Here is a 26,347-nt window from a genome sequence, read left to right on the forward strand (position 1 = left end):
GTGTTTTCATCAACAGCTTTAGTTTGCTGTTGATAAAAACACTCAACTGTCAGCCAGAAATAAAGTTTGATCTTTCTTTTCACAGATAAGGATCAATACAATTTATTCACATAAAAAGCCCGCAGTTACATAATTCATCTCAAATAATACGTTCTGTTCTCACACTATACTTCTGTATTAGAAGATAAAGAACCCCTCAAATGATGCTGCTCTGTTTTAAGCAGTGACATCTGCAAAGTAACAAAAGCTATTGCTTAATACATTGAAATGAGGGACAGGGTTCATGGATGTTAAAATAAATTATCAGAGTAATCCATCATGGAAGTTCTGAAACTTACAACACATTTGTGTAAAATTCCTCATGACCACTTCAAGAAATATATATGTATGTTTGTGTGTTCCCATTTACTTGCTTTTCTTTGAAATGTAAAGAAATTCCCAGGGTTCATTTACTTCACTTAACAATGCAATCCAATTGTAAAATTCTTTATTGATGTCTTTAACATAAACATCTCCAAACTCATTTAGAATGCATGATGGTAAAACGAAGTATGGCTTTAATCAGAACAACACTGCAAACTGATAGGAGGTTTTGATCACAATCTATATGTGTGTTCTGAATTAGCTATCTCTTAACAGCGTATTTTACAAATCTTGAATCAAGATCAGGTTATACACAATCTGTCTTAACATGATTAGTAACACACAATTAAAACACTATGCAGAATGTTAAAATGATGTCTAATTCTTTTAATTAAGGTTACGATAATGGATGTACTACCATTTATCTAAGTGGTAGGCTCCGTAAAGAATGTTTTACCAAATATCTATAGCTCACTTGTGCAGGTGAGAAATAAATTGTGGGTGTGCTTTAGTCCAATTATAGGTGTGAAAGATGGGTGTATTTTAAAGCACATGCATTATGGCGCATGTAAAAATCTACTCACAATGAGTATTAATCTGTGTTCCTCACCTTTTAAAATGCCCAATGGTCAGAACACCTGTAGATTTCCTGGAAGGTTTCATATTTGGAAACATTGGCTTAATGATAGGTGATATAAGAAGGGCATCCAGAAGAGAGCGATAAACAAAAGGGTCGGAAAGTCTGAACAGAGAAAGGAAAAGTACATGAAAAGACAGAAAGATAGGAAAATAGTTCAGGAAATGAAAGAACAGTGAAATATAAAATAGGAATATGAAAAACTATGATAAAAAAAAAGAAATGACTGAACGCAATTATTATGTTGGTTTACATCCTATTCATGAGGGAAGCTGAAATTGATCTTAAAAAGCAGATGTGGCAAAGATGCCTCTGTCACAAGCTCCTGGAGGAGACTGCTGGCTAGCCCCCTGCCCAAGGACTATGGGACATGTAAAACACATGTTTAAAGACTTAGTTTATGTGGTTTCCCCGTATTATTCCGGAACTGAACAAACCCACGAACTGCGGACCACCTCTGTGCTTGTTAACCCCTATTGACCTCTCCTGACATCTCAATCATCATGGATTCTAAGTGTTCATCTTGTTTGCATAAACGCAGGCAGCGGTGTTTGGTCTTCGAGTTCATGGAACTAAAATTGGACACTCTAACTCATGAACACTGCTAATCTTTGACAAACGCCTGCTTCGTTGCTATGCATGTCAGGAGAGTGTCATTCAGTAGGATTGTTTGCATGAACTAGGCAAACAATCGCTACCTAGGAGCCAGAGGATCGGTTCCATATTTTGTTCAGTTTAGGACTCGAGAAATTGACCGACTGCTACCCCTTTTCTTATGGAACTATTTTGGGCAAAAGCCATGTGTGCGGTCAGTCAAAAGTGGACTTCCATGGAAAATCTGAACCACTGAACCGATCTGAGTGATTTTTGGATATGATGGTCACTCAGATCAGGGCTATCCGGGGGTGTGACTCTTGAGGGGTCTCCATGGATTTTGGGGGTACTTTTGGGGTGTTGTTAAATTGTGTGTTTTTCTGTACCTGGAGATAATTGTGTTTGTACAGTTCCTGACTCAATTATCTCTCAGGTACAGAGGATGAGTATGTTGCATGTATTGCTTGCATGTGCCTGTCCCCCTCCCCCTTTTTCCTGTCCTATTGTTTCCGCAGCAGGACATTGTCCCAAGGACACTGCCAGACCAGTTTAAACTAGCTGCTTTGTCCCTCCTCAATCTCCCATCAGCCCTTGCTATTGTCTGACTCCACCCTTCCTTGTATTATAGTGCTCTATGTAACCTATTATAACCTATTAAATTGCTGGATCTACAGCAACAACATATGTGAGGAAGGCTGAACTTGATGGACGCAAGTCTCTTTTCAGCTATGTAACTATGTAACTATGTAAATAAGGCTGTTGGGGGTTTAAATGTGCGTATACATTTTGAGTGCTGGCCTGGATTAAACAGAACTACTCCCAGCATTAAGTCTCGACTAATGTGTGTGAGGAATGCTATACTGGCTATAATTACTGCTATACCGTCTGGAGGAGAGGTCTACGTACTGGGAGCTGGATCCAGGACTTGGGCCCAGGGTGGGAGGAGATGGTGAGAACCCAGCCAAGTTGCGGTGGCTAGGGGCTGGAAGTGCTTATGTTGTCCCGGTGAAATGATTATGGTAGCTCGGTGATCACTAGGAAGCATGTTTGGCTGAGGTACCCAGTCATGGTACCAGGCAGTCCGCCACAACAGATGTTAGTGATCTAGAACTAAGGTGCAGAGGCATACACCTGCAAATTCATAGATTTCTCATTCTGTACTAACTGCCTTAGTTAAAGTGAGAGTGCAGGCAAAATATTTATTTGTCAGTGGTAGAGATCGCAGAGCTTGTTTATACTACAACATTAAGAAAATGGACACAGAGCATTCAGATCTATTGGATCGCAGGTTGACTACAGCATTGTCCCTTGCATTTAGAACATTACACTGTTTTCATATTCATCTATCTGTATCAGCTTTTTTTTAAATAAAATACTCAGCTTTTTGCTGTGGATATATTGAGTAAATAACCATGTACCTTGCCTGAGCACCCACAACAGCTGTCACAGCAGCCACTGCATGGTCTTTACTCTTGGAATTGTGCTCTACGTACACAGGAGGAGGACAGGGAGCAGACTTGGGTAGATTTTCCAGAGGATTGTTCATGACGTTTTTTTTGGTGTAAATACTTATAAAAAAAACGAGAGATTAAAAACTCACAAACTAACAAAAAGTAAAAGCCAGAAAAGCAAATACAAAATTCCAAAGTTGACAAGAAAAATCAGACTATGGCCCCATTCATATGACAAAATACTTTTATCTAAAACCTCTGATGTGTTAAGTGTGAAGTGCATGTAAAGCTTAAGCAGTATCTGTGTAATCAAACCACATTAAAAAGGCTGAAGTTCTGATAAAAGCAGTGTTTAGTATTGAAGGGCATTGGGAAAATGTGTAAACAAATGAATAATTCAACCAGCATTTAGCAAGTGTTGACCAAGACTTCTTAACTAAAAATCAATTAACGCAACAGAAAATTATTATTGAAAAGGAAAAAAAATAAGGCTAAACCACAGATGGTCTTTGCCACAAATGATTTTCATTAGCACCCCAAATTTGTGTGTATAGCTTTCCATTTAAGGCTGGCTAAGCCCTGTTTGAAGCAAGTGTAGTTCACAAACACAGAATACAATGCCAAGTCATTACTGGACTAAATTATTTTGAAGGTTCTCTAATAGGTTGGTACAAGCATTACATTTTTAATAATTGTAGCAAGGATGTTTTTGTAACAGTTTTCAGTTTTCAGATGTCTCCTCCTTCCAATCAAATCCCTGTATAAAGATAAGCTTGTGGGTGGCATTGCACAGATGTGACTCAGTTGCTTTAGAGAATTAGAATTGGTTCTTCTTCAACATCTAAAGATTTTTCTAGTACCAGTATTACAATTATATTGGAAAAAGTTTTATGTATTTGCTACTGAGGGACAATCTTGAAAAACAATAAATGAGCTCATTCATTGTCTTCACTTAACAAACCCTGGCTGGGAGTAGGACCACTGATTGGTTGTGCATATTAAAGACTCTTGTGATAGATGGGTATTTGAGAATTGTTACCTTGTCTGAGCTGAAGAAGCTTGAGATTGGGCAGTTGATATTTGCACAGTAGAGGAAATGTTTTTTGAAGAAATGTGAGTAATATTTTCATGCCTAACCAGAAATAACAGATTTAGATGTAAACAACAACCCATGAAAAGCCACCACACAGAAGAATTCTGCATATCTATACATGAAATGAAAGCAATCCAGAAGAAACTGAACCTTGTTATGTACAGGGAAATGAGGTATTTCTATGGAGTATCCAGCGGTCTTGTAGGATCCTCCATAGACCTCAATTGAGTACTGTCGCACGTGTGAAAGTACAGTGTTGATGGTTCCTGGGTCTTGGCTGAAGAGGAGCCACAGGAAGATTATGGCAACTCTCCCTCCTCCCCCTCCCACAGGACCCAGGAAAAATGCAAAGACCCCAGACAGCAACAGATCTGTTTTAATAAATTATACAATGCTTTGGTTTCCAGTACTTGGTGATCTTGTTAAACTCTGAGAGTCGTTTCTTTAACAGAAAAAAAAAAAAAAAAAAATAATCAAAAAAATACTGCAATTTTACCTGGAAATAGTGTACTATTGCTTATTAGTATAGAACCATAGGAAAGCGTGTTCCCCTTTCCCTCAATATACAGTACAGCAGCATTACCAGTTACACAGGTTTCTCAATTCCATTAGTGTAAATGGAATAAAGATCTACTAGAGTACCTGACTGCGGCATGAGATGAGCTATATGTGTCAACTGTATGTTCTTGAGTTGTCCCTGATGATGTAGATTCCCAAGTCTGGGTTCCAATGCTGTTTGTTTGGACCACATCAATCTTCGGACCTGTTCCATTACTCACAATTCTCTCAGTACTAGTTTCCAATGGTGTATCAGATATAATGACAGCAGACTTTAATTTGCTATATATCAAAAGATTAATAAGGTACATGATATAAAGAAAATCAGTGCACAATTAACTACTGTTGAATTTTGGCTTGTAAAAAAAAACGTGTAAAGTGTTACATACCTGTAAATTATGGAAATAAAACCAGGTATTTTAATATAAATAATTGTCCCCCCTTCTAGTACAATACACTGTTCATGAGGTACCTCAACCTAAATATGCATGTTATGTCAAATTGTTATTTAGAGAATGGTTTTACTGGAGTTTTAGTTTGGGGCTAGGCTTTCTTTTAATCCCAGAGCAGCACTGGGACATACACTCCAGAACAGTAATTGTCTTAATACAGCTCGTCGTCTGATAATAATAATAATAATAATAATAATAATAATAATAATGGGAAGAGCAGAGGAGACAGAATCACACTGTTTGTGGGGTTTTTTTTAGCTCCTCTCCCACTTTATCATCTTTGAGAGAGAGCTGAATTAAAATAGTGGTAACTGCAAATGGCATCTGCTACCCAGGAGTAAAACTTCCAGTAACTTCAAACAGTCTGGGATACGTGTGCACTATATACAGATTAATGCCCTAAGAATAACATACTAATGGTATCATCCACTGTGTAGCATGAGATTTGAAAAAATATTTTCCCTGTTGAACTTAATATATATATATATATATATATATATATATATATATATATAAATATATATATATATATATATATATATATATATATATATATATATATATATATATATATATGGATTTCTGCACAAATTGGTCATAAAATGTTATTTGATCATCATCTAAGTCACAAAAATAGACAATCACAGTCTGCTTAAACTAATAACACACAAATAATGAAATGTTGCCATGTTTTTATTGAACACACCATGTAAATATTCACAGTGCAGGTGAAAAAGTATGTGAACCCCTAGACTAATGACATCTCCAAGAGCTAATTGCAGTGAGATGTCAGCCAACTGGAGTCCAATCAATGAGATGAGATTGGAGGTGTTGGTTACAGCTGCCCTATAAAAAACACACACCAGTTCTGGGTTTGCTTTTCACAAGAAGCATTGCCTGATGTGAATGATGCCTCGCACAAAAGAGCTCTCAGAAGACCTACGATTAAGAATTGTTGACTTGCATAAAGCTGGAAAGGGTTATACAAGTATCTCCAAAAGCCTTGCAGTTCCTCAGTCCACGGTAAGACAAATTGTCTATAAATGGAGAAAGTTCAGCACTGCTGCTACTCTCCCTAGGAGTGGCCGTCCTGTAAAGATGACTGCAAGAGCACAGCGCAGACTGCTCAATAAGGTGAAGAAGAATCCTAGAGTGTCAGCTAAAGACTTACAAAAGTCACTGGCAAATGCTAACATCCCTGTTAGCGAATCTACAATAAGTAAAACACTAAACAAGAATGGATTTCATGGGAGGATACCACAGAGGAAGCCACTGCTGTCCAAACAAAACATTGCTGCACGTTTACAGTTTGCACAAGAGCACCTGAATGTTCCACAGCAGTACTGGCAAAATATTTTGTGGACAGATGAAACATGTTGAGTTGTTTGGAAGAAACACACAACACTATGTGTGGCGAAAAAGAGGCACAGCACACCAACATCAAAACCTCATCCCAACTGTGAAGTATGGTGGTGGGGGCATCATGGTTTGGGGCTGCTTTGCTGCATCAGGGCCTGGACGGATTGCTATCATCGAAGGAAAAATGAATTCCCAAGTTTATCAAGACATTTTGCAGTAGAACTTAAGGCCATTTGTCTACCAGCTGAAGCTCAACAGAAGACGGGTGTTGGAACAGGACAATGACCCAAAGCATAGAAGTAAATCAACAACAGAATGGCTTAAACAGAAGAAAATATGCCTTCTGAAGTGGCCCAGTCAGAGTCCTGACCTCAACCCGATTGAGATGCTGTGGCATGACCTCAAGAAAGCGATTCACACCAGACATCCCAAGAATATTGCTGAACTGAAACAGATCTGTAAAGAGGAATGGTCAAGAATTACTCCTGACCGTTGTGCACGTCTGATCTGCAACTACAGGAAACGTTTGGTTGAAGTTATTGCTGCCCAAGGAGGTTCAACCAGTTATTAAATCCAAGGGTTCGCATAATTTTTCCACCTACACTGTGAATGTTTATATGGTGTGTTCAATAAAAACATGGCAACATTTCATTCTTTGTGTATTATTAGTTTAAGCAGACTGTGATTGTCTATTGTTGTGACTTAGATGATGATCAGATCACATTTTATGACCAATTTGTGCAGAAATCCATATCATTCCAAAGGGTTCACATAATTTTTTCTTGCAACTGTATATGTCTACATAGCAGGTGGACAACATAAATTACTTAACAAGATTTTCAAAATAATCAATACTTTTTGAGAAACTGTTCAAATGATTTACCTAGAGAGGTCACAATTAAAATCTATGGGAATTTGTGTAGATAAACCATTTAGAACGCTTACTAAATTGAGGCCTATGTGAGACAAACAGAAATACAAAGATGTATATAAATGACAAAGATTTAATATACTGTATGTGTAGTATGGAGAAACTTCAGAACTACTTCAACCCTCCCAAAATACTGTAGTCACCACTTGTTTTAATGGCTGCAGGAGGTAAAATTTACCTAGCATGTCAACCTAGTTTTGTGTCATGAGATAATCTGTGGCTTTATTTTGCAGTATGTTTGGGGTTATTTTCATGTGTTAGATCATCAAGAAAGAAAAATATTTGCACCACAGGACATGTCTGTTCCTTTAAGTCTCACTTGTCTTAAGACTTGGCTGCCAGAGTGCTCGGATCGGTTTGCTTATAGGCCAACCAATTAGATACCTTTACTGATATTGCATGGTGTGAGAAATTTTCACATATAAGGTAATAGCTTGGAATATAAAGCACTGATAATAATCTGGACACTGGAGACATCCAGTCAAATGGTGCAGATTTGTTTGAGCCCACTGAATACCAACTGTATTTAGCTTTAGTAAATATGAGAATTGCCATTGTGGTCAGAATTCTGTCATTTTCACCAAACATTGTACATCTAGCCAAAATTTGCTGTTCAGTGAATAATCCTGTATATTATGATAATGACAATGAATCTAAGCAGTGAAATTCAAAGCATATAGACTGAGTAATTGTTTTACAATTTAGAAGTGAGAGCACTAGAAGAGGAGTGGTAGTGAAGTAATTTTCTAACATACTGAGAATAAACAGTGGTAAACCACGTGAAAATTATAACACTGAAAAATTCTGGAGGTGTGAACCATGAGATGGAATACTATAAAGTTAAACGATATCCCAAAACCATGAGACAGCATAGTTTCCAACTACTGGAATGATGTTTTATATGTTTATATATATATATATTTTTTTTTTTATTTTTTTCTCAAAAAAAGTTATTTTATAATACATAGGGTGGGAGTTTACAAATGCAAACACACACACAGACACAGGAAATACTCAAAACTCAGACGGGGAGGGAAGATTCCATTTCTTTCACTTTAACGTCTGCGACATAATTAATTTAGTATATTTTCAAGAATTATTACATTTAGGGTTAGAATTATATTTAGGGCAAGAGTAAGTGTTAGATTAAGGGCTAACTGTGTATTTGCCACTAGAGTTAGCATTACATTTAGGGTTCCCATTATATTTAAGGTTAGAATTATTTAAAGGGCTACTGTAACCACTATGACCACTTCAGTGATTTAAAGTGGTCATGGTGGTAGGAGATATTTTTAATTGTGTGCTGGGGGTTAGTTGCACTCCTAGCAAATGTGACATTGGCAGTCCTGTTGGACTATCAATGTAAATTCTGTGCATATTTTGTGTCTGCTGTCAGCACACGGCTCGGGACAGACCCCATGTAGGCAAATTGGTATCAATGTCAATGCTGTGCATACTTTGTGTCTGTTATCAGCACACAGATTGCTCGGGACAGACCCCTTGCAGGCAAAGTAGTAATTTCCCCCTCCCACCATGTGGGTGCTCCATCCAGCCTCCCTCTGCTGGCTGTATTCATTTCTTTTTTTTTTTTTTTATAAAATTACTCTTCAGTCTATGATTGCTCCTTGTAAGGCCCACATGACATCAGATGGAGGCGTGCCAATCACACCGGAAGCTTTGCAAGACCCTGGATTCCAGGTAAGTAAACTGGACATGGGTAGGGAACCTATTTTAAATGACCAATACAAAGAATAGTCCCCGAACTCCTCAAAAGGATTTGGTTGAGGTAACCCTTTAAGATTAGAATTTATTTAAGTTTAGAATACGATTTGGGGTAAGTATTGTTTTTCTCTGTCCCCAGTTTTAATCCTAACTCTTAATATACCTTTTCTATTGGTTTCTTTTCTACCCGCTTCCACCTCCCCTCTTCATCTTTCTGTTGTAGGAGGGTAGATGCTTCCCAGATGCCTTGCTGGTGCAGGTGCAGGTGGATACTCGGTGTTCTGATAGCAGAGTTGACTACAGGGCTCACATGCATGCCTCTCCTCTTTATTCATATCACATCTTTGTGTAGTTTAGACTTAGTACAACATGTGGAAGTATAAACTCTTAGAGGTGGTACATTTCCAAATGCAGAGGTAGCCTGCTCCCTTACAGTGTATTGGAGCCAGTCAAGTAGATTGTTGGATCACATCTGACTAAAAGGGTGAAAACATTATGGGTACCAGATATTACTCTGTGTTGCTATGGCTACCTGATACAATGGTTTTGTCCAGACCTGATGTAATCTACTGTCATGCCTGTATATAATATATTGTACCTAGGTTATGTTGCCTTCTTTAATTATTACTACATATCAGACAATTACATGAAATGCTAACCTTGTGTAAATGGAAGCAGTTCTAGATAGTGTTGCTACTTGGCTATTGACACTTAAGATCTGAACAGTAGCAGGTGCAAAAGGTGCACACTTTGGCAAGGACTCCAAAGGATTTTCAAAAAGAGACTTTCTAGAGTAGAATGAGAAAGAAAAACAAGAATGAGAAGAAAGTAACAGAACAACAGTATTTTACCCTAATGAAACATTACAGTGTCAGGAATACAAATGTGTATTCCTCACACTATAGTGTTAAAAACCAATTTTAGGTGTCCGTCACCCCGTAAAAATAATAATGAAAAATCTGCATTATTCCAGTCCCACGTGGATTTACGATCTCAGCCAATCTAATGCTTTCCTATGGGAAAGTATTGGGAGGCTATTATCCACAAGTGGCACACCAATCACCATCTCTTGATAGAGATGCATTAATGAGGAACATTCAGCGCCTCCATGCAGAGCGTGGAGACACTGGACGTCAGTGATGCAGATTCTGCAGCACTGACCAAGTAAGTACTTCTAGTCGCTGTCTGAGTGACTGCCACGAGAGATGTTCTTTTTAAAAAACGGCTTTTTAATGTAAACACTTCCTTTTCAGAGAAAAAGCAGTGTTTACATTAAAAAGCCTTTAGGGACACACTATGCACACCCAACAACTACATTAAGCTGTAGTTGTTCTGCTGACTTTAGTGTCTATTTAATAGAATTCATTGTGACTTCTAATATTTTCTTAATATTGAATGGTATAGATTACGTAAACCTGCCTATCACCAATCAGGAACAAATATTAGGGGTAAATGCAATCCATTAAAATATTAGGGGTAAATGCAATCCCCCGCCATAAAGACAATAGTTTAAGTCAAACATTGTGACTGCTGCTTCCAAATTTTCTTGTTTCTTTAATCAGTTCATAGAAATTTCACTAAATAAAACAAAACATTTGGAATCCTTTATAGGAATGTAAAAATATACAAGGTTAATCACTAAAGGTCAGGAAATTAAATTTTAGGCCAAAATAGTTGAACTGAAAACATGACTTGGAGAAAGGTTACAATTTGGTTATTTTGGCTTAAAAGTTTAAATTCATTGTGAATTCACTAAACTTCATACCATCCTAGCATGTAATTAATTGTTCATCTTTTCTTATACGCAAAAGAGGAAAATGGCACTTTTGAAATCCAAGCTGACTGAATCGTATGGGCTACTCAATAATGAATGAAATTATTTCAAAGTAAATTTAAAATTTTAGGTCAAAAGAGTAAAATTGAAAAAAGTCATTTATGTTTTCAGTTAAGCTATTTTGTCCTGACATTTGAAATTCACTTAGAATTTCTAAAAACCCACACTTTTAAGCATAAAACCCTGAAAGTTAATTGCAGAGTTTAAATTAAAACAAAACTGAAAAAGCTAGGTATAAAAATGGTAGACCCCCCTTTACTATACAATGTAAACTCTCTGAAGCCTAAAAAATATATTAAAAAATAGGTCAATATAATGTAATATGGAGCTGTATGTGGAGAAGTACAAATTGAAGGCTTTTACTAGTAGCGGGCAATATTGTATTTTAACTTTTTTTGTAAATAATTCTAAATGTACAATGATAACTATAAAGAAACTGGTAACACTAAGTACTATTGAGTTATTTCATTTCGTAGCCCTATTATATGTTGTGAATATTATCCTTGTACCTTATATTTGGCAAAGCCATTTCAATGAGTTACCTCCCATGCTCAGCACTTGAAGGTCTGGGCTCAACGGACTCCTTAGCAGAAAACGTTGAAGGAGAAGAAGAAATACCAATCTCATCCATTTGTAGATTCTCTAATGGTGCGGACCTTGGACTACAGTTTATCCATGTGTTTAAATTAAAGTATAACATAAAGAAGACACAGAAATGCAGATGACCAAACCAAACATACAAAACGGTTCAAACGGTAAAGGGTGTGATGAGTCAAAAATAGTGGCAATAATTTATATAACTCTATGTTGTTAGTGAATGGCCGGTGCTTATTTTGAAATCACAGTGATAATGTAAAATGAATCATAGCAATAAAAATAAAGAGATCGCTGAAAGCATCAGCAACGAGTAAGTAACCTGAATCTGAAATTGCTGTTGTGAGTTTGGATATAAAACTTGCATTATATAATGGAAACCATATACTACCTTGGAAAGGATACCTCAAAGTTCTATAGTTACTTATGTGCAGGGCTCGAGTCCTGCAGGAACTCGTAGGAACGGCGTTTCTGCACTTTTTCCACAGCAGGAACGCTGTTCCCGTTAGTAGTCCTGCAGGACCTGCCCTTTGAGTGTAAATGAGTGTGCTCTATAACAAGTTACTCCATGTCAGACCCCCACCACCGGGACAGCTATTTACTTATTATTATTATTCCCTGCTCACCCCCCTTCCCTCTATGCGTGGCGCTCTCACTTCTGGTTCTCTGATGGCTCAGACAGCAGTCCCGGGGTCTGGTGCCATGCCGGAGCAGAATGCCTGTGAGTTACTGGCCTGCCAGTGAGAGGGGATCTCTTACCGTGGATACAGCGGAGGAGAAAGGAGCTGCGGATTATCACTAGGTGAGGGGAGAGGATGGTGGCTGTTCTGCGGGTAATTATTTTAATTTAAGGCTATAGTGGGTGCCAGGGCAGATCAGGTGATGTCCCCTTTGGCTGGCTGAGCATCATGGGAACAACAGCTGGAGCGACACAGTTTAAGCCTCACTGAGTTGAGGAATGGCCAGAAGGGAGATTCCCAGCTGCTTGGGTAACTACTACTCCCATGATGCTTTGCCAGCCTCAAGGCTCTTTGGAACTTGTAGTTTTATAACAGCTGGGGATCTAGCCCTTGGCCAGCACACACACACATATATATAGAAGTTGTATTTATATATTTTCTATTGGGGTGGGTGGGGGCAAGATGTCTTGGTTGCCAACATGGCTATGGCAGAGGAGGCTGGTGTCAGTAAGTGGGCACATGCTGGCACATACATACATGCCCACTCAGGTTGTGTGTGTTTCTTGGGGGCTTCTAGGACTGTTTGTGGAATTACTCTCTGGAGGGTGGGGTGTTGATCCTCTTTTATGGGGACATTTGGTAAATATGTGAGCAGCTTGCCATCATGGCTTCTGGCTGATTGTGAAGATGGTATACAGTTTTGGGGCAGATTGGCGCTATATTCATATGGTATATGGGGATGTTAGGATCACGGTATTGCAGTTTATTAAGCAGTGATAAGGTTTAAGGGATTACTTATAGAAAGGAATTACATCTTTCCATGACAATCCTGCTTCCTAGGTTATTGTTGATTATTTACTGAGCCAGCCTCCTGCAATTTTCTTTTTGTGTTCATAGTGTGTACGCTGATTTATTAAAATACATAAAATTCATTTTAATCAGGAATAGTCTTAAACACTCTAATTATTCTTATATATTTTTTTTTAATCTAATGTGTTTCTGTTTGCACGCAGCATTCTGTAGCAGCCTGTATTGCATACTTGCGCCAGACATCAGATTTAGTTATTGAATTCTATTTTAGTCTAAAGTCCCATGTGGCTGTATGTCTGACAGCCATTAGAGGCGGGGGCACTGCTAATTGTAAACAGCGCTGGTTCTATTTGTAGAACTGCTGGGGGCAACATCTATTAGCCCAGATCACTTCATTAACCATCAACCTTTGTGTTGAGTATCCTGAATTATGACATTTTATTACATAGTAAACCTTGCATTTGAAGATGTGCTGAAGTGTGTATAGTCTAAATTGTTTTAATTGTCTGACTGATCACATAATTCTTTAAATTATCTTTACAGATCACATTATCGTATTTGTTTTCTGATAGGTGTACTGTAAAGCTTTGTTTAGACATATTTTGTGAACTACGTACTTTTAGTGTGCTATGAACATCTTTCTTATTTTCAAAAGTTTGAAAAAAGTTGGTCCTTTCAAAAATGCTTTTGGGAGCCTACTGGAAAATAGTTTTTTTTTATTATTTGTCTTATGTGAGCATTAGGCCTCTTACTCCCCAAAGTAATTTTTGTGATTTCTGTAAATCATTGTCTTATCAATTCATAGGATTTCCACTCTTAGTAAAACTTGATGGTTTATTGTCTACATGGGACTTTTCTTTTTCATGGAGAGCTGCTGTATTAGGTTACTGTTTCTGTTATACGTTTAACACCTCTACATGAATACAAATTCTACAAGGTATTGTGTAGCAGGAAGATTTGTTTATTGCATAGTTAACTTATTTTGTTGTTATAACTGTTCTATATTTATTTGTTTATTGCATGCAGGCCCGGACTGGCCATCGGGCACACCGGGCAAATGCCCGGTGGGCCGCGGTGGGCAGGGGCCGAGGCCGGCAGGGGAGGTCCCAGGACTTCCCCCGCCGGTCTATGCAGGGCCGGCACTACCCGAGCGCCGGCCCCGCTGTTTGCCACGATGGGCCGGTGGGGAGATCAAAGATCTCCCTCACCGGCCCATTTAAATAGACCTGAGGCACATGCGGCTGGGGAGGGAGGGAGAGGACCCGGCGGAGCTCTATCTTGCAGCTCCGCCGGGTTCCTCTCGCGAGATCCGGTCGTTGCCATGGCGACCGGATCTCGCGAGAGTGAACTCTAGCCCACAGGCTAGAGTTCACTCACCCACTGGACCACCAGGGAAGGTGTCACCGTGCCGGTCCCCCCTCCCACTCACCACCGTGCCGGACCCCCCCTCCCACTCACCACCATGCCGGACCCCCCCTCCCCTCCCAGGCTAAAGGTAAGAAGGGAGAGGGGGGGGGATATAATGCATGCTTCTTAGATTATTTTTTTTCCCTTCTAACATTCACCCTCACACACATCACACTCAGCACCCCCACACACATCACACTCAGCACACATCACACTCAGCACCCTCACACACATCACACTCAGCACACATCACACTCAGCACCCTCACACACATCACACTCAGCACCCTCACACACATCACACTCAGCACCCTCACACACATCACTCTCAGCACCCTCACACACATCACACTCAGCACCCTCACACACATCACACTCAGCACTCTCACTCCCATCACACTCAGCACCCTCACACACATCACACTCAGCACCCTCACACACATCACACTCAGCACCCTCACACACATCACTCTCACACACATCACTCGCAGCACTATCACACTCAGTACTCACACACAGCACTCTCACACACATCACACTCAGCACCGTCACACACATCACACTCAGCACCCTCACACACATCACACTCAGCACCCTCACACACATCACACTCGGCACCCTCACACACATCACTCTCAGCACTCTCATCCACATCACACACAGCACTCTTACACACATCACACTCAGCACCGTCACACAAATCACACACGCCTCACACACAGCACACTCTCACACAGCACACTCTCACACAGCACACTCTCACACAGCACCCACACACAGCACCCCCACAAATCACACAGCACCCTCACACACAAAACACACACACACAGCACCCTTAAACACAACACCCTCACACACAGCACCCTTAAACACATCACACACAGCACCCCCACACACATACACGGCACCCTCACACACATACACGGCACCCTCGCACACATACACAGCATCATCACACACAGCACCCTCAAACACAGCATCCATCACAAACACATACTGCACCCTTCACGTACACACCACACCCCTCACAGACACTCACTGCACCTCACACACATACACACAGAACCCCAACACACTGCATCAAACACACACATAATACTTTCAAACATATTTATATAATATATATATATATATATATATATATATATATATATACACACACACACTACAGCACCCCTTTCACACACTGAACCCCTCACACACATATTGCACCCCTAAACACATTACATTCCAGACACACACTAGATCCCTTACCCAACTCTGGATCATATACACACACTAGATCCCTATATACACTCTGATTCCGTTATATACACACACTCACTAGATCTCCTACACATTCTGGGTCCTACAAACACACACTAGATTCCTGTATACACACACACTACATTCCTAACATACACACTCTGGATCCCTTATACACACACTAGATTCCTTGTAAACAAACACATGCTACACCCCTAAACACACACTCTACAACCACTACATCACCTATATACACACACACACACACACACACTATAGCCTGTAGGCACACACTTAATACATCCCCTATACACACATTCTCTACAGCCCCTAGCCACATATGCATTACATTACACCACAAACACAACACGACTTAAACTGACCTTATTACACAATACCACACCACAATCAACTCACTCTACACACACACAATCCCACAAGCAGGCTCCAAACACATGCACAATGCTCTTTCCTGGCCCTTTTATCTCCGGGTATCGATTTATAGAGACACCAGAGACAAGTTGCAAGGAAACACAGTGCAAGCATGTTATTAAGTTTGCTTGCACTGTGCAGAACAAATACAGGTTTTTTTTTTTCTCGTGCTAGAGCTCTTTAGCAGAGCTCTGCCCTGGAAGATGATTGACCCAACGCTCACTTTGAGAGGGGGCGTGTTTGTCATTGGTGATGACGAAACACACCCTCTCTGCCCCGCCCCCTTCTTAGTGGGCCACTGTGCTAAAAAAATGCCCGGGCCTAATTTTTCTCCCAGTCCGGCCCTGATTGCATGTGAATTTTGGATTGTCTTTGTAAACTGGCACTTTACAATAAATGTTCCACTGCATTTCTAAGAAATATATATGCATATGAGGGGGGTCTTGGGTGAGTACACTTTTTGCATAAATCAGCTATAAGACTCACTATTATTGTCACAGGTGGAAGCTCTGTTTCTCTTTGGCCATACAAGTCCATTTAAACCAGGTGCTATATAACCTGTAGACCAGGGGTCCTCAAACTCCGGCCCCCCAGATGCTGCTGAATTACAACTCCCATGATTCTCTGGCTATCTATGTAATTCAAATAATCATAGGAGTTGTAGTTCAGCAACATCTGGGGGGGGGGGATTTGAGGACCCCTGCTGTAGACCTTTAACAGTTTTCAAAGTGACAGCCAGTACAGCAGTTCCATGTATCAACAACCAATTCTATTCAGAAAAAAAATATACATATAAAGCTATTTAGCTTATATTGGTTTGCAGGGTAATTACACAACTGACTTTCATCATATATAAAACTATTTACAAACAATAGGAAAGGATGAGGGTGATAAGTACAGAGTTCCCTTTGAAAATAATAGGAGGACCGAGAGTGAACAAGAAAGTTCTATCACTTCCTAGTTCCTGAATAAATTGCAGATCTACAGCATATCAAGGAGATTCAAATTAGTTCTCATTTTATTAGTTGAATGTTCCTCTCCAAAATGTTGTAAAATGGGAGGTGCTAAAATGTTAAATATTTTTAAATACCAATCTAAAATGGAAAGAGAAAAATATTATTACCAGCCTTTCGTTGATAATATGGCCTTTTCTTTCCCATGATGCCCATGGCTCATTAATCTCTCTATATTTATTAAATCAAGACAGGCTTGTGAGATGTTACAAACTATACAGGTGAAGTATTTACAGACGTTTGTGATGTTATCCATGCTGCATAGGTTACAGTGAGTGCATTAATATACATATATTGTCCATCAGACCTCAGAGAAGGTTCAGTTGGTGACAATGGTGTGCTTGTATGAAGAACCTCCTCAGTTTGTGTAGATGCTGAGCAACTCCTTGTATTTTCTGGAATATCTTGGACTACAGTTACATCAGCCAGATCTGTAGATGTTCTTGAATAAAATTTTCAATAATTTAATACTGCTGCCTGCTGGTAAGCAAATTTTAATATAAAATGATTGTTTGTGTAAGCGCTTATGAGCAAACACTAGTGTGAAACCCATTTGTATGTGCTGTTGATCAAAAAGAATGCAAAACCCCAATTATAGCCATTTTCAATTATGCCACTGTGGCGAAACCAGCTTCGCCACTGTGAACTGGAGAGGCCTGGCTGCTAGCCTCCTGCCCTGCGACTACGGCCCATGGACATATTGCTCTATAAACACTATATTTGGGCATGTAATAATTTATATTGCTGCTACTGGCCCTTTAAAATCAGCGATGGACATATTGGGACTTTTGGGACTAATGTCCCTTTAAGACTTTGTAACATATCACAGTAATACTGTCTTAAATATTATGTAGGTATTTATGTGTTCAGTTAAACTGGGGATATGTAGAAATGTGTGTTTTATGTGTTAAATGTATCAGTATGTAATTTTATGTCTTTTACTGTCTTTTTGCAACCATGTGGTTAATGGAGTCTGACTCTAGTCCTAGATAATTGGATTACTTCTCCAATTATCTCCAGGGCAGAAGGGAGGAAGCCGGGATGCATTGTGGGGGATGTTTTACTTCTGTTTGGGTCAGATTGTGCCATGCTGCAAGCTAAGGCCCAAAAGATACTTTTAGTAACTTTTAAACCCCTGGTCGGATCCATGCCATTTTTTAATATGTTGTTCCCCTGAATGGATTGATTGTGGATATGTATTTTTATGTGAATGTGATGTATGGTTTTAAAGTTATGAAAGTTGTGTAAAAGTATATTTTACTCTGTATGCATAATGGGATTATGTGTCACACTAAGGGGAGGGGATGTGTGGGAGGTAACATCTATGTCATTGGTTCTTTTATGCCTCCCCCTGGGTGTGGCCTGTATGTGTGAGTTGGAAATAAAAGCCAGACTGGGTGTCCCAGTCTAGAGTTCTTGCTTAACCCTCAAAGCGATGTGTCGTCTCGGTCTTTGGGGGAATGGGATTGTATGCTGACTGCCAAGAGTGTAAGCCGATGTCTGCTTTTCTTGTTCAGCTGTTCCAGTGTTCGTGTGGTTCCAGTCGGGAGAATGGTGTTTGCAGTAGCTGCCTGTGCATCTGGAAAGGGGATTATCGCCTAAACTGGGTTTTATCCTCTTGTAAGGGAAACGGTCCGTTACAATTGGTGGCAAGCGGCGGGATCGTTCCTACAACCAGAGGGACAGCTACAGACAACACTATTCCTTGGAGTTACAAATTGAGGGCAACGTTAGCACTCGTGCAGCGCCCCTGGCAGCAGAGGTATCCAGCGACTTGGAGCAGACAAGTATGGAAGGCTCTGACGCTGAAGATGATTTTATGGCCAAGGTGAGGCAGCAAGTGGCCCAGTATGGGGGTTATATATCCATGGACACATTCCAGGGGATCTGGAACCAGGTCATGGCTGAGCAAAACTCAAAGATGGACGAAGAGTATGATGAGCAGGAAGAGTGGTACAGCAGCAGAGTAGAGGCTGCATCCGAGGAGGTTAGCCGCCCCCCCCTGAGGCGGCTGGAAGAACCCGAAGTAGGGGTCCTCATAGATTGGTCCTGTGAGGAACCACAACAGGCAGGTGGAGATGGGACCGAGGTCTCTCTACCAGCCCTACAGGGATGCTGGGCAGTCGGCCCAGATCCCCAGCGGCAGTGTATAACCCAGGGAGCTGATGGTGTCGTCCATCCTCCCCAGCGGCAGAGTAAGTCCCAGGGAGCTAAAGGTGTCGTCCTTCCTCCCCAGCGGCAGATTGTATCACAGGGAGCTGAAGGTGTCGTCCTTCCTCCCCAGCGGCAGTGTGTGTCCCAGGGAGATGAAGGTGTCGTCCTTCCTCCCCAGCGGCAGGCTGAGTTACAGGGGGCAGAGGTTGTTGTTCCTGCCCCCCAGCAGAAAAGTGATATGCCAGGAAGGCAGTGTGAAGTAAAGGGAGAGGAGGGCAGCGTCCTCCCTCCCCAGCGGCAGTGTGTGTCTCAGGGAGCAGAAGGTGCAGTCCTTCCTCCCCAGCGGAAGTGTGTACCCCAGGGAGCTGATGGTGTCGTCCTTCCCCCCCAGCAGCAAAGTGATGTGCCAGGAAGGCAGTGTGAAGTGAAGGGAGAGGAGAGCAGCGTCCTCCCTCCCCAGCGGCAGTGTGTACCCCAGGGAGATGAAGGTGTCGTCCTTCCTCCCCAGCAGCAAAGTGATGTGCCAGGAAGGCAGTGTGAAGCGAAGGGAGAGGAGAGCAGCTTCCTCCCTCCCCAGCGGCAGTGTGTACCCCAGGGAGATGAAGGTGTCATCCTTCCTCCCCAGCGGCAGTGGGTACCCCAGGGAGCAGAAGGTGCCATCCTTCCTCCCCAGTGGCAGTGGGTACCCCAGGGAGCAGAAGGTGCCATCCTTTCTCCCCAGCGGCAGTTTGCCATCCAGAGAGAGGAGCTTGTTACACCCTCTCTCCCACGGCAACCTAACCCACCAAGGGGAGCTGTTAAGCCCCACAGCTGTGCAGATGGGACCGTAGTCTCTGCACTTACAGCACAAGGGATAGGGACGGTCGGTCCTGTTCCCCAGCCTCAGTGTGATGTATCCAAAGGGGAGACAGTCGGTCTCCCCCTCCGGCAGTCGAGCTGTGCACCTAAAGGGGAGACAGCCAGTCTCCAGCAACCAGGCGCCCACCAGACTACTCCCGTGGTAGTGCTGGCAACAGGACAGAGTACCGCTGGTCTCTGCCCCCTCAGCAACCCACCAAGGCAGCCTACCCGTCTCCCACCCAGCAGTGGTGAAACACCAGAACTTGGACAAAATCCTTCCTCACCCAGATGTAGTAACCGGTTAGTGTGGGTGGGCTGCTCTGTTATTTCTGTTTCGTGGGTGGGTTGCTGGACTAACCAGGGCACTGACCGGCAGAAAGTCAGGTACCCTGTTAGTCTAATTGGCAAAGGGGAGAAATGTGGCGAAACCAGCTTCGCCACTGTGAACTGGAGAGGCCTGGCTGCTAGCCTCCTGCCCTGCGACTACGGCCCATGGACATATTGCTCTATAAACACTATATTTGGGCATGTAATAATTTATATTGCTGCTACTGGCCCTTTAAAATCAGCGATGGACATATTGGGACTTTTGGGACTAATGTCCCTTTAAGACTTTGTAACATATCACAGTAATACTGTCTTAAATATTATGTAGGTATTTATGTGTTCAGTTAAACTGGGGATATGTAGAAATGTGTGTTTTATGTGTTAAATGTATCAGTATGTAATTTTATGTCTTTTACTGTCTTTTTGCAACCATGTGGTTAATGGAGTCTGACTCTAGTCCTAGATAATTGGATTACTTCTCCAATTATCTCCAGGGCAGAAGGGAGGAAGCCGGGATGCATTGTGGGGGATGTTTTACTTCTGTTTGGGTCAGATTGTGCCATGCTGCAAGCTAAGGCCCAAAAGATACTTTTAGTAACTTTTAAACCCCTGGTCGGATCCATGCCATTTTTTAATATGTTGTTCCCCTGAATGGATTGATTGTGGATATGTATTTTTATGTGAATGTGATGTATGGTTTTAAAGTTATGAAAGTTGTGTAAAAGTATATTTTACTCTGTATGCATAATGGGATTATGTGTCACACTAAGGGGAGGGGATGTGTGGGAGGTAACATCTATGTCATTGGTTCTTTTATGCCTCCCCCTGGGTGTGGCCTGTATGTGTGAGTTGGAAATAAAAGCCAGACTGGGTGTCCCAGTCTAGAGTTCTTGCTTAACCCTCAAAGCGATGTGTCGTCTCGGTCTTTGGGGGAATGGGATTGTATGCTGACTGCCAAGAGTGTAAGCCGATGTCTGCTTTTCTTGTTCAGCTGTTCCAGTGTTCGTGTGGTTCCAGTCGGGAGAATGGTGTTTGCAGTAGCTGCCTGTGCATCTGGAAAGGGGATTATCGCCTAAACTGGGTTTTATCCTCTTGTAAGGGAAACGGTCCGTTACAGCCACAAAAAGAGAAAAAATCCTTTTGAAAAACTCCATAATGGCAATTAGGTTCCTCATTGGATGAACAATCTGTTTACATACATATTAATTATATCCTTGATAATTTTTGTATTTTTTTTTTGCAAAAAAGCATCCAGACCTTTTTTAAAAAAATCTATAGAATCTGTTAAGACAAGCTCATTAGCAGAAAATTCCACATCTTTATTATTCTTACTTAAGAACCCTTTCCATTGCTGTAAGCGAAAACGCCTTTCTTCCAGTCTCAATGGGTGAGCTTGTCTGTTATTTATTCCTTCTAAGGAACAAGTTAGCACATAGATGTTTGTACTGAACCTGCATATATGTGTATGGTGCTATTATATCCCATCGGATTTCTAAAGAAAACAAACACATTTTTCTAGCCTTTCTTCATAACTAGTGTTTTTCATCCCCCTTATTAATTTTGTAGCTCACCTCTGCACATTTACTAGTTCTGCAATTCAATGCTATTCAAAGTTCATTCAAAGTCATTGAGGTTGAATAAATCTCACATTTATAAAGCAATACTAAACGGTTCATTATTAATCCAGGAAATTATGCCAGACACCCTAAGCAAAATACAGCTCACTGTAGCGGTTGTGCTGTGAGAGAACCCCTTTAAATTGTAAGCTAAAAAACCCTTCTGTCCAAGCCAGTCAGGCTTCACAGGAGTTTTAAGATGTCACGCGTAGCCAAGCACTCAAGCAGAAATTTGTATTTTGAGATAACTCAATAGTTCCAGCTGCAGTATGTAAGTCACAGGTTCAATCCTGGAAAAGACAGCTTAAATCGTTCTTAGATTGATAAATTAAACACAGATAAACTGGGTAATTTCATCTAGACCCCAAGACGTGTGTTTGCTAGTTTAATATTTAGATATTATTTAGATTGTTAGACCATAGGCAAATACAGTCTTGTATGAGTTATGCTTTAGACAGGTGTAGTTTTTAATAGAGGATGCTAAATGGGGTAACACAACGAGAAAATGTTCATAGAGAACGCTTATATGAAAACCTGGTATATTTTACAAACAGCATTGCATATCTTAGTTTAGAATATGTTCCTATGAAAGAGTAAAGGTTGCAACATTTCCTTTCATTATATCATAAAACGTGGAGGGAAAAGTACAAAATATACTTGAAATGATATACCTGAAATGACACTGATTTAGTTAAGAATACCAGAATGATTAGTCGTGATATTAAAACAAATGGTATTTCAAAATGAAAGTGTACACATCTTTTTAAAGGGAAACTGTCATATCCCAATATTTTTAATAGTATGTTTATGTGTCCCCCATATTGTTAAAATGTATGTTTGCGAGGTCTCAGAAATAAAATTATTTGTGGAAAACTATTAGCTTTTCCCTTAAAGGGGCACTATAGTCACATAAACAACTTTAGCTTAATGAAGCAGTTTTGGTGCATAGAACATGCCCCTGCAGCCTCACTGCTCAATCCTCTGCCATTTAGGAGTTAAATCCCATTGTTTATGAACCCTAGTCACATCTCCCTGAATGTGACTTGCACAGCCTTCCATAAACACTTCCTGTAAAGAGAGCCCTATTTAGGCTTTCTTTATTGCAAGTTCTGTTTAATTAAGATTTTCTTATCCCCTGCTATGTTAATAGCTTGCTAGACCCTGAAATAGCCTCCTGTATGTGATTAAAATTCAATTTAGAGATTGAGATACAATTATTTAAGGTAAATTATATCTGTTTGAAAGTGAAACCAGTTTTTTTCCATGCAGGCTCTGTCATTCATAGCCAGGGGAGGTGTGGCTAGGGCTGCATAAACAGAAACAACGTGATTTAACTCCTAAATGACAGTGAATTGAGCAGTGAAATTGCAGGGGAATGATCTATACACTAAAACTGCTTTATTTAGCTAAAGTAATTTAGGTGACTATAGTGTTCCTTTAAACTAAGAGCCTCCATCTTGGATCCAATCTTTCTTATAGGTGATGTAATAATAGTCCAACATTCCAACACACTTTATTACAGCAAATGCATAGGTAAAGACAACATTCTGTCCAAAAGTCTGGCCATTGACATGTCTGCTGGTATAAGCTCTTCTCTTTTATGTCACTTAACATAGCCACTGTAATGTGCCCTGACTGAACTCAATTGTGATATCTATTGCTAAATCTTTGACACGTTTTAAAGAAAACAGAGTCTAATATGAAACAAAAGTGTAACACAAATTACAGGTGATTAGCAATATTTTTTGAATTGTGTAATTTCCAGAAAAAAGGTGACAGTTCCCCTTTAATTTAATTTCCAACACAGTGCATGTTAAATTGGGTTATTCAGCTATTTACCTGATCTCTCCATTTACAATGTTGCTTTCCCTAAATTATAAAGACACGTGTAAGTTTTCCCACATTTAGAACTTCAAGGTTTACATTTAAACAGGTCTTGACAGGATCCAGGTCACATGTTACAAATGTGCATACTGGACTTGTAATGTTTTAAACTCTGGGATAAATTCAGCAAGATTGAAAAACTGTAGGTAGAAACGTTAAGAATCAGCTGAAGACAGGTTTCCAAAGAGGTCAGCATATGTACATTTGTGTGCAATCAATTTTGCTAATGCTCATAAGTTTCGGTTAATAATACATAACACAGGAGGGTCCAATCCTTGACGTCTGAAGGCATAGTGCAGTAGGTTTTTCAGTAAACATTTTGCTCATTTACACGTTGTTCATCATTTGCCTACATGTTTCAAACAAGCCAAACCTTTGGCAAGCCTGCAGTCAACTGGAAACCGATTTTCCTGCCAAAGTGGCCTTCAATGTATTCTGGAGATGTCTATGCTCTCAGGCACTGCTGATTGTTCAAATATAAGGCATAATGTAAACTAAAAATATTATTTTTTATAAACTGATGCTGCTTGTAGGTCATTGTGTCATGACAGATTTCATGAAAATTTGAGATCCATAACACCAGGGATCACACATTTACAGTATGAACCTAAATCTTAAAGGGTTACTCCAAGCACCATAACAACTTCAATTATTTGAATTTCTCATGTTGCCTGGAGTCTGTATTTGCAGCATTTTAGTATGCAATGCAACACATACAGAGTTTAGCCCCTTTGCTGCCAGAGGTTTAGGAGCATCATTATGGCTGGATAATGTCCATTCTGTGCAAATTTTCATGGACAATGCTCCATTTATTGGCAGAGAGCATTCAGCTTCTGGCTTCTTCAGCTTTGCAGAAGTCAGAAGAGCACCACCGGCATTATAGGAACCTCAAACTGGGGAAATGGGCCATGGTACTACTTGGCATCATAACCACTACAGTGGGTTGTAGTGGTTAGGATGCTTGAAGTAAATCGTTAACACAAGACTGAAAACACTAGTTTGTGCATTTGTTTTGTGATATGTTTCTTATAAATACATTGTTCATATTGTGAGGCTATAAGATTTCTAATTATATGCCTTTTAAATGTGTTCACTGTTTCACAATTAAACATTAAAAACATTGTGATATAAATTTATTATAAGGCTACTATACTTGCCCAAGATCTCTCGACTCTAGAAAGGGCTTCTTTTCCGCTATGGCTATCGCTAGAAAGCTCTCAGTCCCCACAAGGTTCACTAACTTCCACTCTATGGTCGGGGATTCAAGTATGAAATAAGGCAACAGACTTGCTCCCACCTACAAAATTATTTTGCATATATGGAGAGAGTCCATTTCTAAACTCTCATTAGGACAAGACTTATTATTTTTACGACCCTTGCAGACTCTCTCTGCTTTTACTTCAGACTTGCAGCTGGATTACTGGATACAGCTAGGGGTATGCCATATATGGTCACTATATAATGATTCAGGCATTAAATCATTTCCCGATTTGGTTAAAGAATACTGTCTACCACCTAGGGAAATATTCACATACCTACGAATTAGGAACATTTTACAAACAAACAAATAAAATAAAAAAATAAAAACAGCGATTAACACTGTTTGCTCTAAAATGCACAGGGAGAATGCCTAATACTAAAGCTCTGTCCTTTTGTTGCAATACTCTTTTAACACAAGGGGAAGCTAAGAAACAGGAATATGCTCTAAAATGGGAAAGAGATTTGAAGGAACCATTTCCAATAGCAAGTTGGTTTCAGGCACTAAGGATAACTAAAGGGGTTTCCAGTAGTTTTAATCACTGGGAAGCTTATTGCAAAATTATTATGCGATGGTACTGGGTGCCAGCTAAATTAGCACATATTTTCCCGGGGACGAGCAACTTATGTTGGCGATGTTTAAAACATAAGGGGTCTTTACTACATATTTTCTGGTTGTGCCCTAGTATTATTAAACTATGGGAGGAGATTGACAATTTTTGTTAGGGTAGCACTGAAGGTTAATATCCCATTTAGACCAGAGTGCTTTTTACTTCATATATTCCCCACACAGCTCCGGGAAGAAAAATGTATGATTATCCATTGCTTAACAGTAACAAAGATTTCAATAGTCTACAAATGGAAACATAAACAAGCACCAACAATAGCAGAGGTCGTGTGTAGATTTGATTCTTTTAGCTTTTATGAAAAAATGGCAAGCCGAGTAAAGGGTAGAGAAGACTTATATAAACGAAGATGGCATCAGTGGTTGGAGATAAGAGATCAATATGCATTAAGGTTAAAAAATGTCAAATAGACCCTTTTCCTTTTTTTTTCTGGGGAGTGCATTATATTTAAGAAGAAAGGGAAAAGGTA

The 26,347-nt window shown here is 40.3% G+C and overlaps 1 protein-coding gene across 7 annotated transcripts in view; it reads right to left on the bottom strand.

Moving 5' to 3' along the window:
- PDLIM5 (PDZ and LIM domain 5) overlaps nucleotides 1-26,347 on the bottom strand; it is a 174,943-nt gene that overhangs the window by 38,665 nt on the left and 109,931 nt on the right. For 6 of the 7 annotated variants that reach the window (XM_063458633.1, XM_063458627.1, XM_063458626.1 and 3 more), the window contains 8 exons: nucleotides 23,951-23,980; nucleotides 17,482-17,616; nucleotides 11,537-11,656; nucleotides 9,820-9,948; nucleotides 4,781-4,978; nucleotides 4,085-4,177; nucleotides 3,013-3,162; nucleotides 974-1,105 (listed from right to left, as the gene is read on the bottom strand). The exons of the other annotated variant lie outside the window; for it this stretch is intronic. In XM_063458633.1, coding sequence (XP_063314703.1) covers nucleotides 974-1,105; nucleotides 3,013-3,162; nucleotides 4,085-4,177; nucleotides 4,781-4,978; nucleotides 9,820-9,948; nucleotides 11,537-11,656; nucleotides 17,482-17,616; nucleotides 23,951-23,980 — 987 coding nt within the window. The remainder of the gene's footprint in view (nucleotides 1-973; nucleotides 1,106-3,012; nucleotides 3,163-4,084; nucleotides 4,178-4,780; nucleotides 4,979-9,819; nucleotides 9,949-11,536; nucleotides 11,657-17,481; nucleotides 17,617-23,950; nucleotides 23,981-26,347) is intronic. 7 annotated transcript variants of the gene reach the window in all.

This window comes from Pelobates fuscus, chromosome 6, assembly GCF_036172605.1.
Source record: "Pelobates fuscus isolate aPelFus1 chromosome 6, aPelFus1.pri, whole genome shotgun sequence".
In the NCBI taxonomy this organism is placed as follows: Eukaryota; Metazoa; Chordata; class Amphibia; order Anura; family Pelobatidae; genus Pelobates; species Pelobates fuscus.